Here is a 16,734-nt window from a genome sequence, read left to right as displayed (position 1 = left end):
CGTTGTGACGCATGCGCGCGCGGCTTCGCTGTCGACAGCAGTCGACAGTGTCGCAAAATGACGCATGCGCAATGTGAGGGACTACGATCCCCCAAAGGACTACCATTGTGTAGCGAAAACCCCTCTGAGTGGCGCCCTAGGCGACCGCCTATACCGCCTGTAGGAAACCCCCCCCCTGGCTATAACAAACCAGCTGCTGGCTAAACTGGAGATGTCTGGTCTAGATGTGAAATACATGTCTGCATATGCATTCGTTCAGATTCATCTTGATGTCAAATAGCTACATGTCTGCATATGCATTCATTCAGATTCATCTAGATGTCAAATACATGTCTGCATATGCATGCATTCAGATTAATTTGTCTGTTTATTATTTATTATTTATGTGACCTGTGATTTTAATTTGTACATTTTAAGTCCACAAATCTTATGCTTTGTGGCACACAGCATTTTAAAAGATTCATCTCAGTGGTCAGTTTTTGAACACCACAATGTATTAAATAAATACAAATACTGTGGACAAACATTTTTTGACTCTTCAAGAATATTTTTTCCTATTCTGTTACACATACATCATGTATCAATCACACAAAGTTGTATTGTAGAGGGGAGCACGCCAGAGTCCTATGTAATTATTCACAGCCTCACGAAATACCGCATAGTGTCCTCCTTTTTGGTGTTATGGATATGGTCACCCTACATGTGCCCCACGGAATCTGCCTAGCGACCGTGTTCAATTGGCTCAGGCTCCGAAATGAAGCACCGAAATCTGTGTTGCATTTCGGTCCGGGTAGGTACCGGTTGTATTGGAACCGGTTCCATATTGGTACCGGTTCTCGGTACCCAACCCTACTGCCAAGTGACTCAGGCCTGTCTCACGAGTTTGGTCAGTACAAGTGTGTTTGGAGAACAAGCATAGTAAGTAAGCTGTCTAACATCATTATTATTCATGTCTAGACAACGGAATGACAGTGACTTGAGGGAATAATAATTATGCAATAAAACGGAGATTATGAGCAACGGAAAACTGCGTGTGTAGTGAAATGTTTGGCGTGGTGTCAATGATAGGTATGCATCTCTATGCTTGCACACACGCCAGCAAAGATGAATCAGCCCATATTTATATGGGTGATGTTCCATAAGCACATTCTTGGTACTGGTCAACGTCTCCGTTGACGGTTAACAGGAGACGGAAAGTCTGGTGCGTCCGTCCTTAGGACGCGGTGAGGGCGCGCATCACAAGGACTAAAAAGGGAAATTGTGGTGAAAAATCACACAGAGTTAGTAGCAACTGCCCAATGTACCATCCTCCTATAGTTACAAGTTACAAGTTACAAGTCTTTTATTGTCAGATGCACAGAATGACACAGGGTCAGACTGGGTACTGAAATTCTTAGGACAAGGCACCACACAACAACCTACCATAGCATAACATAGCAAACATAATATAACATAACATAACATGACATACACTCTGTACAAGTACTCTGAACATAATTTACATGTAATAACATATAATAACCTTACTAAATATACAAGATAAATATACAATACAATATGCTAAAACATATACCAACCTATACATATAATACTAACATATATACATATAGCATATAATACACATATAGTAACATATAATAAACTAAACTACAGACAAATGGGAGTAGCAGGTAGTGCAATAATTCTGATAAATATGTATTGTCGTATAAGAGACAGTATGTAAGTGTAAGTACAAGCAGTGATTTGAAAGTGACAGTGTATGTAAGTGACGAGTGCAAAAGTGTCGATAGTGTGTCAATGTCCATTTAGCAGCCTGATGGAAACTGTTCTCCAGTCTGTGTGTGCGAGACCGGATACTACGGTACCGCCTTCCAGAAGGCAGCGGGGTGAAATGTCTGAAGATGATAGCAGTCCTTTAGGATCTATAAAGGTCTCTGCATCTCTTATGGAGCAGTAGCCTAGTGTACCATCATCCTATAAAGGTCTCTGCAACTGCCCAGTGTACCATCCTCCACTAGATTTATATATACGTATATATCTCTCTCATACTCAATTGTAGCTAGTATATATACTCAACTGTAGCTAGTAGAAAGAGTTGTATTAGATATGTTTAAGGGTTGGATGGACTCTAAATGGAGAACATTTGCTGCCTTGCCTTGGCTTCTTCATAAGCTAATGCTATCAGACTTTGGATAGACTGTTTGAAACAGTGGAATTGAAAGTTTTCTTGCTAAATGCGTTTTGTTTTCTCACCTTCTTTATTCTTTTTTTTTCTTTTCTGTGTTCTGCCCCAGTTTGCCATGTCTCTGAAGCGCTTTGGTGAGGAGCAGGGGAGCATGCAGCCAGATGAGTTCTTTGGTATCTTTGATATATTCCTGGAGTCCTTTGTGGAGGCACGGCGTGACCTGGAGAACATGCAGCGCCGCAGAGATGAAGAAGAGCGGCGGGCACGCATGGAGACCACGGTGAGTGGCAGACCTCCTCAAACACAACATGCCCACATGCCCACATGGAGAGTGGCAGACCTCCTCAAACACAACATGCCCACATGCCCACATGGAGAGTGGCAGACCTCCTCAAACACAACATGCCCACATGGAGAGTGGCAGACCTCCTCAAATACAACATGCCCACATGGAGAGTGGCAGACCTCCTCAAACACAACATGCCCACATAGAGAGTGGCAGACCTCCTCAAACACAACATGCCCACATGCTCGTGCATTCCCCCCACAAGTAGACACTATTCCATGTAGAGGTGACCATTACGGTTACGTTTCAAACGGATTTGTCAGAAGGGAATGAAAAGAGACTACATGACTGATTTGCTGTACTCGGGAACATTTTCCTGTGATTTTTGCCCCCTAATTAGTGGAGAAGTGGGACAAAGCAAGCAGGACGCCCTGCACTCTCTCCTTCCCTCTCTCCCGATCATTGGTCCCCATCAGCAGCCCCCAATGGTGGGAACAGTGCCTTTAGACCATGCATGGCACTAACGGTCTAAGCTATCATTGAACACACGTTAAGTTAAGTTGAAACATAATCAAAGATTAAAAATGCAATAAAATGGTTTATTTAAACACACTGACACTGATGCAATTCATCTATGTGGCTTTGTGATCATAAACCTTTCATGTCTAAACCCTGCTCTTTGTGTTCTATGATCTTCACATTTCATGTCTACTCTCTCTCCTGCAGCTGAAGGAGCAGCGTGAGCGTGAGCGGCAGGTACGGAGGGGTACAGGTGGATGCATGTTGGAGGAGATGGGTGAGTTTGATGACCTGGTGTTAGCACTGCGCTCAGGTGAAGTCTTTGACAAGGACCGGTCCAAGCTGAAGCGCAGTCTCAAGCGCTCCGTCAACAAGGAGGAGGAGGAGGAGGATGATGATGGAGCCCATGAAAGACCCGTCGCCAAAACCCACCATTAGACCACCCTCGTCATCCCAGGGGCTATTAGACCACTCATCATCATCCCAGGGGCTATTAAACCACTCATCATCTGTACTGAAGGACTAACATGTAAGATGGACGCCACACTGCAGGACTAACATGTGAGATGGACGTCACACTGCAGGACTAACATGTAAGATGGACGCCACACTGCAGGACTAACATGTGAGATGGACGCCACACTGCAGGACCAACATGTGAGATGGACGTCACACTAAAGGTTTGATGAGGGAGTGTGGTTCCACCCCTCTGGATCATGGCTGTCTCAAAGAGCGACGGGTAACGGAATCCTTCTGGACAGTCAGCCCTAACTCTATTCATGCATTAGTTCTTACTCACTGTTTTTTATCTTTATTTTTTTGTCTTCCTCCTCATTCACACTGTTTGCGGATTCAATGCCAAAGGTCCTGGATGTGCAGCAACTCTACTGAAAACACGTGGACTTGTAGCACAGCACAGTGCAGCTGCGGCTCCCCCGGCCCCTCTTCTGTTTCCCACTGCAGACAAACTACTTTTCGCAGACACTGTGTTACTCTTCCTGTCTATGGCTCTGCACCCTGGATGCACCCTCAGACACCAGTTAACCAAGTAGAGGAACAAGTGGTGGAGCCGTGTGATTGGGGAAATAATCAGCTATGCAAAACCATGTCAAAAAAACAGACACTATCGTAACAGCCCTTTGATTGGCTGGGATCTGTTTCCCTGTTTCCAAAGCCTAATCCTGAGGACTACCTCCACCCACACTGGGCCTCAGATAGTGCTAATCACCTCCACACTGGGCCTCAGATAGTGCTAATCCTGAGGACTACCTCCTCCACACTGGGCCTCAGATAGTGCTAATCCTGAGGACTACCTCCACACTGGGCCTCAGATAGTGCTAATCACCTCCACACTGGGCCTCAGATAGTGCTAATCACCTCCACACTGGGCCTCAGATAGTGCTAATCCTGAGGACTACCTCCTCCACACTGGGCCTCAGATAGTGCTAATCCTGAGGACTACCTCCACGCTGGGCCTCATCTAGTGCTAATCCTGAGGACTACCTCCTCCACGCTGGGCCTCATCTAGTGCTAATCCTGAGGACTACCTCCACGCTGGGCCTCATCTAGTGCTAATCCTGAGGACTACCTCCTCCACGCTGGGCCTCATCTAGTGCTAATCCTGAGGACTACCTCCTCCACGCTGGGCCTCATCTAGTGCTAATCCTGAGGACTACCTCCTCCACGCTGGGCCTCATCTAGTGCTAATCCTGAGGACTACCTCCACCCACACTGGGCCTCAGATAGTGTTGGACAGATAGAGGAACACACAGAGTAGGGCAGGGCAGGGCAGGGCAGTCAATTTTCTAATAATTTTATAAGAGGAAATAAATATTTTTGTATAGAAAACCACATGCTAATTTCACGCTCTCTAAATATTTAATAGGTATCCTTTTCATAGTTATACAGTTGTATGGTTTAGGGATTTGGCCGTTTTTTTAGTGCTTTTTTAAGACATTTTTTAAAGTAATAATATTAAAAAATCTTAACAAAAGTTACATAAACTCATGACATATAATATTAATGGTATAAATACCAGTCAGACAAAAAGATTATCATAAAAGAGATGGGACTTTAGACTAGAGTAGACTACTTCAAAATAGAAAGGGTTTCTCCTGATTGGGTAGATCATTCCAACACTGTCTTGTGATCTCTTGCTGTGAAGAGAGGGTCAAATCAAATGTTGCTCATCAGAAGAATGTTGTGCTTGAGGGAGGAGAATAGATCTGAATTAGAGAATTAAGGTATGTGGGTTTAAGACATTTGAATTGAATTCTAGCAACTACAGGGAGCCAGTGGATGATAATCAAAAAATCAATAACATGCCCTCTTTGAAGAGCAGAAGGGCCGCCACCTTCTGCTAATCTGTAATGATTTCACCATACATGCAGACAGAGTAGGAGTAGACATATTGCACTTTTTCTCCATTGCTAGAGCACGATTTTGAAAACAGGGCCCGGTTTTTCAAAACACTAAACACAATTAGCACAACACCTCAGATCCTTTGCAAAATGAAACACTCTTGTATAAACTATATACACTCATTTATCAAAACCATATTTTCTTACCATATGAAACACACGTTGCATATGACTGTTTGTACCAGTTACATACTGCTGTTGCAAACCTAAAACACTTTTAGCAATTCTACTTATCAGTGATTTTAGAGTAGTGTAAGTGAAGTACACAGAGAAAGTACAATACATTCACCAAACACTACACAAGACTGATGAAAATATAATTTATTTCTCTCCATATACCCAAGTCAGTCAACATGGAGAATCACAACAAAAACAACAAAACATGTCCCAGTTTTCATGCTACTACAGTAGTGTGAATAACACTGTAAGCTCAGCAAATATCAGTCATACATAACATTGTATCCAGTACAGGTCCCAATTACAGTGAAATACAGTACAGAAAATACTACACATTCTCTCTTCGCCTAGCTGGATCTGGCCAGAACATTTCATCAACATCAAAGGCGATATCTTCATTGGCAAGACCAATTGGGAACTTGTACAGTTGCGGCTCGATTTGAGGCTGAATGAGGGGTACCTGAGCCTGGGGCCGGAGATCATAAACCCTCCACCGCCGGGTTTAGAAACGGAGAGTATGGTGGAAGGTATAGTACTGTGGATGGTGTTGAAACCAGTTCTGCACCAGAGCAGAGCGGTGGAATGTATTGCATCTGGTGCATGTGGTTTACTGCTGTGACGATGTTGTGCGGTCGGTCCAAAGATGTGAGGATGTGAGTTGTGTTGTAAGGGCCCATATTGGCATGACGGAGGAGGACCCCATTCTGGGTGATGGCAGCACAAAGGGTGATGTTACCCCCACGTTGCCCCGGGACATTGATTATAGCCCTGTGGCCAATTCGATGATGTTCTTGCTTTTGTGAGGTTGAACCCTGCCTCATCTATGCATATGAATTCATGTGGGATTTACTCAGCATCCATCTGTAAAACTCTCTGAAATACAGTGAAAGACAAGTTCAACATAGGTCTAGTATACAGGACATTTACATGTAAAAAGGTTACGTGTGCAGTATGCAATATCAGAGTGCTAAAGTGAACAGTACACACCTCCACATACTCACATCAGAGTGCTAAAGTGAACAGTACACACACACACACACACACACTCACATCACAGTGCTAAAGTGAACAGACACACACACACACACACACCTCCACACGCACACACACACACCTCCACACACACACACACACACACACCTCCACACACACACACCTCCACACACACACACCTCCACATACTCATGCTGCAGCCGTTTGACCCCCTCGGAGTTCCGCTCCAAAGGCACTCGATACATTTGTTCCATTCGAACCCGATGTCTGTTTAGAACGCGAGCCAGTGTTGACTGAGAGACCTGATTGACATTATTGAAAATGGTATGGTCATCAATAAAGTTGGCTTTAATTTCTCTGAACCCTATAGCATTATTGGCCATGTTTACGATCTCTCTCTCTTGTTCTTGCGTGAATATGGGCGCCCTTCCTCCTTGTCGTTCTTGACCCTCAATCCTATGTAGAACAAAATACATGCAACCTACTGTAAAATGTCACAGGAAGGGGTAAGTGCTGATATGGTGCATACAATAAGCAGCTGTAGACAGATTGATTTGTACCTGTTTCCTTGTCTAAATGTCCTAATGACAGATGCCACTGTGTATCTGATTAGATTGGTCTGAACTCTTAGTCCAGCCTCCCTCAGCGTCAATCTGTGGTTCACGACGTGGTCAACTAGTGTTGCGCGAATTTCATTAGATATAATTGGTCCTCTTCTTCTTTGAGCACATTCTCATCCTGCTTCAGGTCTTCCTCTTCCTCTACCTCGGCCTCTACCTCTTCCCCCCTCTCACCCTGACTCTTCTTTTCCTGATTCCTTCCATTTTGGTTGAAAACAGGTGAACTCACCTGCTGCATTTGTATAGTGTGTCTACACTCTATAATGAAGCAATCTTGTGTTTGCACACCTGATGGCTGTGTTTAACCAATTGGCACATAGGTGTGTTCATTTGACAGTCAGTGCGGCGGAATTGCAAGGAAGTGACATAATGATATACTTCTGTCTAATGCATACAAGTGTGTTTAGTGTTTTAAAACATAATGATATACTTCTGTGTCTAATGCATACAAGTGTGTTTAGTGTTTTAAAACATAATGATATACTTCTGTCTAATGCATACAAGTGTGTTTAGTGTTTTAAAACATAATGATATACTTCTGTCTAATGCATACAAGTGTGTTTAGTGTTTTAAAACATAATGATATACTTCTGTGTCTAATGCATACAAGTGTGTTTAGTGTTTTGCAAATCACTGTGTGAATTGTTTTTCAAAAAGTGTGAGGTTGACATGTGCTTATAGTGGTGCAAATCTGGTCCGATGTTTTGCTCCTTGAGTGTAAGGTTTTGATAATTGTGTAATACTTTTGATTTAAGTGTTTATGCAATCGTAAAAAACTGTAAACAAAAGATGCAAGAGCATGAATAACTATTATAGGTCGTATCTGGGAGGGGAACATGGCAGACCTTAAGCACACCGTTATCAAGCACAGGAAATGATCCAAATTCTTAAACAATTTAGCATTTTAGGGAAGGAAGATTTCACAAAAAGAAGTGAGTGCACAATAACGCGGTCTTCACAAAAAAGTCTTTATTTCCCACTCTTGTGCTGGATCTGCTTACACTTCCTCATCAGGAGAGTGAAGTAGCAGTATTTATAGATTATGCACTCAGCAAAGCAGATCGATAAGTATCTGGAACTATACAGTAGTTTCATTTATTTTGTGTACTTGTGTATAATTATTTAGCCAATGACTGGCCCTGTAAAATATAGCATGAATAATTCATTAAGCTAGTTGTTTAATGCACTTTTTGTTGTGGGCTATTCCCATGTGATGTGCCATAGTGGATGTATTCATGGGTGGAGTGAAAATATAGCAGGGCCACAGATGTCTGCAGAAGGTGCAAAAGCACATGCCTTTCTTTCAGCAGTAACATACGTGCCACCCCTGTTTCCAGTCACATGTTGTGGCGTAAGAGAGGTAGCCTTCTACTCTACTTGGGTCCCAGCATGCTCTTGTCATGTCACCTCACAACCAGAAGGTGGTGCACTATCCACAGGTTTGGTCATTTATTTATTTCTTCCAAGTTAATATACCGGTGACACACACACAAAAGAAAAGCTATCTACACAGCTTTTGTGTTGAATAAGGAGAGTTGCAGGTTGTATATTGTCTGAAGTCAGGATTTTAAAAGATGTACTGTTCTGAAATGTTTTGTATACTTCTATTTGAGGAAAAAGTGCAAAAACCAAGAAAGAAATATGCTCTAAATTGTACTCTATTTATTTGCCTGATTTATTTAGCTATATTTTATATCCACACACATTATTAAAGAAAAACATTATATAAATAAATATGAATAATGAACAATATTCAATCCTTTCTTCAGTTCTGTTTGCGTGAATAACTATTTTTTCAGGAGCAGCCATAAAACTTTTGGAGAAATTTCTTTTATCGTTTTAATAACTAACAGCAGCCTACAATAAGTGGGATAATGGCCGCTGGTTATTCCAAAGCCTGTTAGTCCTGTTGGGATTTATTTTTTCAAGAATAGATCAGTGGACTATAGGCTACATTATCCCTTTACATAGAGAGCCGCTTGAAGTCTTTGGAAGTGAGAGTACCAGTGTGGCTCATTGCTCTACGCTCACATTTGAGTGGCAGGGGCATCGTCAAGCCCAGGTGTCCAGGGCTACAGCCCCAAATAGATTCTAAATAGCTAGCTGTTTCTGATTCTATGCTTGCTAGCTTGCTAGTTCTCCAGATAACATGTTATTTAACCATGGAATTCATCATGTTTTTTTCACCACATAGCAAAATGAGAGAATACATTTATTTTGTTCATTTATTAGCTTGCCTGACTAAACACTCATGTTTAGCCTTTATCAATGGACAGCTTTTCAATCAACCGTTCTCATCAAGTGGATGGGAAAAAACAATGAACTGCATTCTTACTAGCCTACTGTATGTATACTACTCAAAGCACTTCACCATGTATGTTCCTTGTCAACTGTAAATGCACGTGCAGCATTCACCCACTCAGTAAATGTATAGATTGTCAGTGTTAACTGTCCAGTTGCACAGTGTTTACATTTTATATATATATATATATATGATAGATGGATACTTTATTAATCCCGAGGGAAATTATAACTAATATATGTAGTTGCCAAAACTGTGCTACAGACCGGTGTGACAAAATGATATGTGTACTTATATTGTACACATACTAATTATATTGTACACAAACTGTCTGAAGACATTGAGGTTGGGACCCTGATGGTGTCAAACTTCATCAAAGTAATTCCTGCTTGGAACAGTCAGTACAGGAACAGTATACTTTTGCAAGGCACTGCATGTCCAATTAGTGCAGACATGTATAACGACGTGCTTTATCTTACATAGTTTTAACTTATCTGTTTTTGGTCAAGTTTGAATAAACCTGTTTACATGAATGCATTTCAATATTTCTTTATTTTACATCAATGTACACACTGGACAAACTTCCTCTCAGTTTTACTCATTTTAAAAGTGCAGCTCATGGCCACATGTGCACTCAAACTTCTCCATTGAAAACGTGTTTAAATGTGAGCTGAAGGCCAATCATGACCCCAACTAGTTGTGGGAATACTTCACTAGTTACTCGAGCATCAGTAATAAACTAATAATACAAAGTAACGGCATACTGGCACTGAGATTTACATAAGCATAACCATACAAAACAAGATTAAACACAAATTAAACCAGTGCTCCAGAGTTAATCCAATGGTAAGATCTGCTATGATGGAGAAATGATAAAGCAATATTCACAGTAATCATATTAAAGTTATTGAAATACTGCATCATGATATAGCAAAATAAATTAAAGAAAAGTTAACAATTCCTCAAAAAGACATCTTAATACATTGTTAATCTGAACAATGGGTATGCATCATAGAACATTTTGAAACCAAATATGATAACCTATAACATTATGGACACATTCTGGACCTGTTGTTTTGTATAATTATACACATTGCTACAAAATGGACCAAATGTTTATTTAGTAAGTTATTTATCCAAATGTTTATTTAGTAAGTTATTTATCCAAATGTTTATTTAGTAAATTATTAATCCAAGTTACTCCTGTATTTCAGCTGCACTAAAGTGTCAGCAGAGCACCCACAATCAAGTGATGTCCCTCCATACGCCTCCTCTCCAGTGGATTCTACAGTCTATGGAAACCGCTACCCCCCCCCCCCCCCCCCCTCCCTGAAATGTTGACTTCATTCAGTCCCAAACCTCTTTGGTCAATAAGGTCAAGCATTCTTAATCTTGTTATCAGTGTCACGTGTCACTATCATGATCTCAAGTATCTGCGGATGACTTTAACATTACTATGACTGATTGGCATACATCACATTGTGTGTACTCTAAAAAAAAGGAACAGTATAAAGAAATAAATATGTAATATCTTTAATAATCTTTAATATAATTATATATATCTTTAATATAATTTGACATAACAATCACATCATCTTGTACCACATCAGGGATACTGCAGTGTTTGAGTAAAACCAGTAATGATGATCACTATGACAATGAAGACAGAAAAATCCACTATGGGCAGAAAGTCATTGGAAGTATAATGAAAAAATTGTGTTTTCTGTCTGGTGTAACTTGTACTAAATGTTCACAACAGCCATGCCCTGCCCTGGATCTTCATCGGTGAGCATTGGTATTTATGACAGCTTATCAAACCTATATCAACTCATTCTTTGTTGTTGACCTCTAGGGAATACCTGCACATATTGAGTCTGAACTGGATGTTTGTGCACTGAAGACCGATGGCAAAGGAAGTGACCTCTACTGCGGTGTGGTGTGGTGGGGTCATGTGATGGGGTGTGATAGGGTCATGTGGTGGGTGTGATGGGGTCATGTGGTGTGGTGTGATGGGGTCATGTGGTGGGTGTGGAAGTGCATGGGCTCAGATTTGAGGTCGTTGGTAGTCTCCTCTCTGACCGCCTGTCTTGGCGAGCAGCTTGACGTCGGTGATGATGAGGTCACGACTGACAGCCTTGCACATGTCATAAAGAGCCAGCGATGCCACGGTGACAGCCGTCAGCGCCTCCATCTCCACACCCGTGCGGCCGCTGCTCCGGCAGGTGGCCGTGACGACCGCAGCATGCCCCTCCTCGTGGAGCTCCACAGAAACCGCTATATGGTCCAGTGGCAGAGGGTGGCACAGGGGGATGAGCGCAGCGGTCTGCTTGGCTGCCATGATGCCGGCCAGCCGTGCCACACTCAATGCATCACCCTTGGCCAGCTGGTTGTCACGCACCAAGCTGAAGGCTCGGGCTCCCAGGTGGACGGTGGCACTGGCTGTGGCTGAACGCTGCGTCGTGCCCTTCTCGCTCACGTCCACCATAGAGGCACGCCCGTGTGTGTCAGTGTGAGTCAGGGCATCAGATGTGGGGGGGCTGTGGGCTGATGAAGTGTTTATCTGATGCATTCTTTGTAATAGTGGTAGTGGCTGCTTGACAAAACTGCCCTGTGCATTGAGGGGGGCTACAGGGAGACTTGTAGAGATTTGGTGCAAAACATGAGTAGCCCTTAGTGCAGTGTGGCCATTATGGCCACGCAGATTGTGCGTGTTTATTTTTCGATTTTTTGAAAACCTGAGACGACCTGTTGCGACTTCATTATTTCTTGAAATATTACAGGCTTCAACAATGTCTCTCTTTGGAATGACCTCACAATTTCCATGGGCCAAAACTAATCTATGTGTTTCTGCTGCTTTTGTGCCTGCAAGCAGGTGTTGATCTGCATCTTGAGTGTCTGTGCGACGCAGTCCTGTTAAGACTGATGTGAGGACGGTGGACTCTGCTAAATGAAGATGAGTCGGAACAGAATCAATGTTCCTCCTGGGCCCCAACAGCACTCTGGGTAATCCACCTGAGGGTGAGAGTAGGATCTCAGTTCTGATAATGCATCTAGTAACAGTAAAACTACATTTTATGGTGATAATAAATTGTATTACAGCACTGTTCACAGAAACTTGAAAGGGCATATATTTAGCTGTTTCTCCACATTTTAACAGCATGTAAATAGAAGATTTGAATGGTTTGGGTCATCCCACAATCCAGCACAAAACATCATATACATGTACACCACTGTTCACAAGTTTGAAACCACTGAGAAATGTCCTTATTTTAGAAGAAAGATTAATCAGAAATAGAGTGTAGACATTGTTAATGTTCTAATGATTACAGCTGGAAGCAGCTGATTTTGAATGGAATATTTTCAATCCTGTGTTTCAATGGCACATTACGTTGGATAATTGTTAGCAGGGGTTATCCATTAGCTTCAGCCAGTTAGCATTGTCCATTTTGAGACCAATCATTTTCAATCATGCAGGAGTGTGGCCAGTCAGTGTAGGGTCCTAGTTACCGTGGTTACTGTGGTTATCAGTCAGTGTAGGGTCCTAGTTACTGTGGTTATCAGTCAGTGTAGAGTCCTAGTTACCGTGGTTACTGTGGCCAGTCAGTGTATATACTTGTTGTGTAGCTGGTGTAAAGGGTCTTAAATATACTTGTTGTGTAAAGAGTCTTAAATATACTTGTGGTGTAAAGGGTCTTAAATATACTTGTTGTGTAGCTGGTGTAAAGGGCCGGCCTTACCTGCCAGCACAAAAATGCTCTACTACATGTGACAAACAACAAATATATGACCTTTAATTGAATATTGAATATTTCTATTAATTTCACCCAATTTATTTCACAGATCCAAACCTCCTCCACCCCAACCATCCCCTTCATCTACCCACATGGGAAGAGATAGACAAAGTACAAAAATGAAGAATAAAACACTTTTTAGTGCGTATAAAGAGTGTATATGCCTCTGTTTGGGACTGTGCTGCTTGGTCACCTGCACCTGCCTCTACCACTGGGACCTGCTGCTGCCTCTACCACTGGGACCTGCTGCTGCCTCTACCACTGGGACCTGCTGCTGCCTCTACCACTGGGACCTGCTGCACCTGCCTCTACCACTGGGACCTGCTGCACCTGCCTCTACCACTGGGACCTGCTGCTCCTGCTGCCTCTACCACTGGGACCTGCTGCACCTGCCTCTACCACTGGGACCTGCTGCACCTGCCTCTACCACTGGGACCTGCTGCACCTGCCTCTACCACTGGGACCTGCTGCACCTGCCTCTACCACTGGGACCTGCTGCACCTGCCTCTACCACTGGGACCTGCTGCCTCTACCACTGGGACCTGCTGCTCCTGCTGCCTCTACCACTGGGACCTGCTGCACCTGCCTCTACCTCAGCACCCTCCCTACTTCTGCCAGCAGCTTCATTGACTGGAATTGAAAACAAGCTTGAACAGGGACGTGCACAGACTTTTGGGGGGGGGGGGCGGCAGATGCTCAGGCTATAAAAAGTCCCTCTGATTTATAAACAGTAAAGTAACCTACAGAAGCACATGTTTTAATAATCAAAGCCACATTACGCAAGAATTGGGTTATTTCTCATGCAGAGCTCCCCCTAAAGGTGTGGAGTGTAGCTCACTTTTACACCACTGTGGTAAATACAAATCATGCTTCGAGACCCCCTAATGGACAGAGGTAACCGTGTATTTGTTGACAAGCTGAAGGATATGAAACCGAAGACAAAAAAGCATGTTGACTGACAAGGTAGAGTAATATCACAACATTTTACACAAATATGACTCAGGCTGTAACCATATTGGTGTCATCCCCGTCTCCTTATGTCAAATTATTTCATAATTACCATTGGTAGGGATGTTTATGATGAACAATGACAACTTTCGTAACACATCAAGCAAGCGCAACACCAGACTTAGCAAGACAGCTATTAAGTTTTACTGACTAGTCCAACGGAAAGAATGCTTTTAAGCTCCAGGCTCTGGGCTCTGTAAAGCGCCTTGAGACAATTGTATTGTTATGGCGCTATATAAATCAAATGCCTGATCCTCACCTGGGGTCTATCTGTGCTCATGCCTGAGCTTCACGCTAGTTTGGTCTCTGCATTTCGTTTCACTGGTGACTGCAATTGTAATTTCACATCAAATTACAGTGGGGAAAATAAGTATTTGAACCCCTGCCGATTTCGCAAGTTTGGCCACTTGCAAAGAAATGTGTGATCTATAATTGTAATAGTAGGTGTATTTTAACAGTGAGAAACAGAATATGAACAAAAAAAATCCAGAAAACTGCATTTTATAACATTTATGACTTAATTTGCATTTGATGCAGAAAATAAGTATTTGAACCCCTAGCAAAACATGACTTAGTACTTGGTGGAATAACCCTTGTTGGCAAGCACAGACGTCAGACTTTTTTTGTAGTTGGTCACCAGGTTTACACACATCTCAGGAGGGATTTTGGTCCACTCCTCTGCAGATCCTCTCCAAATCCTTAAGGTTGCGTTTTCAATGGGAGGGAATGAGGGAATGAGGTTCAAGCCCAATATTCCACGTTACATGGCCCCATCCATAGTCCCCTAGATGCAGTGGAGTCGTCCTGTACCCTTGGCGGAGAAACAGCCCCAAAGCATAATGTTTCCACCTCCATGCTTGATGGTGGGGATGGTGTCATATTCAGCATTCTTCCCCCTCTAAACGCGGCAAGTCGAGTTGATGCCAAAGAGCTTGATTTTGGTCTCATCTGACCACATCCTGTCTCCCAATCCTCCTTAGAATCATTCAAGTGTTCATTGGCAAACTTCAGACGGCCCTGTACATGTGCTTCCTTAAGCAGGGGGACCTTGCGAGTTCTGCAGTACTTCAAACCATTACGGCGTAGTGTGTTGCCAATGGTTTTCTTGGTGACTGTGGTCCCAGCTGCCTTGAGATCATTCACAAGCTCTCCCTGTGTAGTTCTGGGGTTATTCTGCACCTTTCGGATGATCACCGATACCGCACGAGGGGATATCTTGCATGGAGCCCCAGACCTAGAGCGATGGGGACAGTTGTTTGGTGTTGCTTCCATTTACGAATAATCGCACCAATAGTTGTCTGCTTCTCACCAAGCTGCTTGCCGATGGTTTTGTAACCCATTCCAGCCTTGTGCAGGTCTACAATCTTATCTCTGACTTCCTTGGTCAACTCTTTGGTCTTGCCCATGGTGGTGAGGTTGAAGGTGTGAAGTATGATTCTTTGGACAGGTTTCTTTTATACACGTCACCAGTTGAGATCAGGTGTACCTTGTTAGGCCTAATGAGGACTAATCTGTGTGCTTCTTGGGCACATAACTAGTCATTGGGAGCCAGAATTCTTGCTGTTTGCTTGGGGGTTCAAATACTTATTTTCTGCATCAAATACAAATAAAGTCATAAATGTTATAAAATGCAGTTTTCTGGATTTGTTTGTTGATATTCTATTTGTCACTGTTAAAATACACCTACCATTACAATTATAGATCACACATTTCTTTGCAAGTGGCCAAACAAAATCGGCAGGGGTTCAAATACTTATTTTCCCCACTGTAAATGACATGTAATTATTGAGGCTTATTTATGTATTGCCATCTCACACTAAATGCTAACGTTGGTTGACTAAGTTGCCTGTGGTTCTGTGTGTCTCTCTTCCTTATTCTCTTCAAATAGAAATATTAATGTTGTAATCCTCATATCCACTGAGTCTGCTGTATGTAATAGTGCTCTGCCCTTAGTGACTAAAGTGAGTGTCCGTCCTTCTAAATGTCATAGCACAAAGACAAAACTATTTATAATCTTTCTTATATTTAGCCAGGACAACTTTGCTGCATGTTGCACAATGGTCAAGTTACGTGTGCTGAATACACTCTTGCCAACGCAGCATAGTCTCCTTCTGTCATAAAATGTGTTGCTACTACCAAAGTCAAAGAACAATTAAGAAATACGGAGCACTTTTAGATTTGTCTGAAAGAGAGAGTTATTTTCATGAACTTGCATTCTATTGTTGGTTTTAGAAATGAAAGCTATTCCATTTATGAAACTCTCAATAAACTGAAGGTATCTGACACAAAGTGCACCACCTCCTCCACATAACAGTGCAAACTGGCTCCAACCAGAACAGAAAGAGAAGTGGGAGGCTCCAGTGCACAACTGGGCAGTAGGATAAAAACATCAGACACCTCAAAGACCCTTAGCTTTTTTAAATAGAACTTGTC

General features: G+C 42.6%; 2 protein-coding genes across 6 annotated transcripts in view; one reads left to right on the top strand and one right to left on the bottom strand.

Moving 5' to 3' along the window:
• The window catches only part of daam2 (dishevelled associated activator of morphogenesis 2), a 73,209-nt gene extending 68,774 nt beyond the window's left edge, over window positions 1-4,435 (top strand). Inside the window, exons 24-25 of the mRNA XM_031579821.2 lie at window positions 2,295-2,465; window positions 3,198-4,435. Coding sequence (XP_031435681.1) covers window positions 2,295-2,465; window positions 3,198-3,428 — 402 coding nt within the window. The 3' untranslated portion in view covers window positions 3,429-4,435. The remainder of the gene's footprint in view (window positions 1-2,294; window positions 2,466-3,197) is intronic.
• A 6,584-nt stretch (window positions 4,436-11,019) lies between these two features.
• Window positions 11,020-16,734, bottom strand: part of mocs1 (molybdenum cofactor synthesis 1) — a 28,582-nt gene continuing 22,867 nt past the window's right edge. For 4 of the 5 annotated variants that reach the window (XM_031581002.2, XM_031581001.2, XM_031581003.2 and 1 more), the window contains one exon: window positions 11,020-12,514. In XM_031581002.2, the coding sequence (XP_031436862.1) occupies window positions 11,547-12,514 (968 nt within the window). In that variant the 3' untranslated portion in view covers window positions 11,020-11,546. The remainder of the gene's footprint in view (window positions 12,515-16,734) is intronic. The other variant, XM_031581005.2, reaches the window with a different exon arrangement.

The sequence above is a fragment of the Clupea harengus genome, chromosome 14 (genome assembly GCF_900700415.2).
Source record: "Clupea harengus chromosome 14, Ch_v2.0.2, whole genome shotgun sequence".
Classification (NCBI taxonomy): domain Eukaryota; kingdom Metazoa; phylum Chordata; class Actinopteri; order Clupeiformes; family Clupeidae; genus Clupea; species Clupea harengus.
The sequence above is the reverse complement of the archived record's forward strand: the minus strand, read 5'-3'. Positions and strand labels throughout refer to the sequence as shown.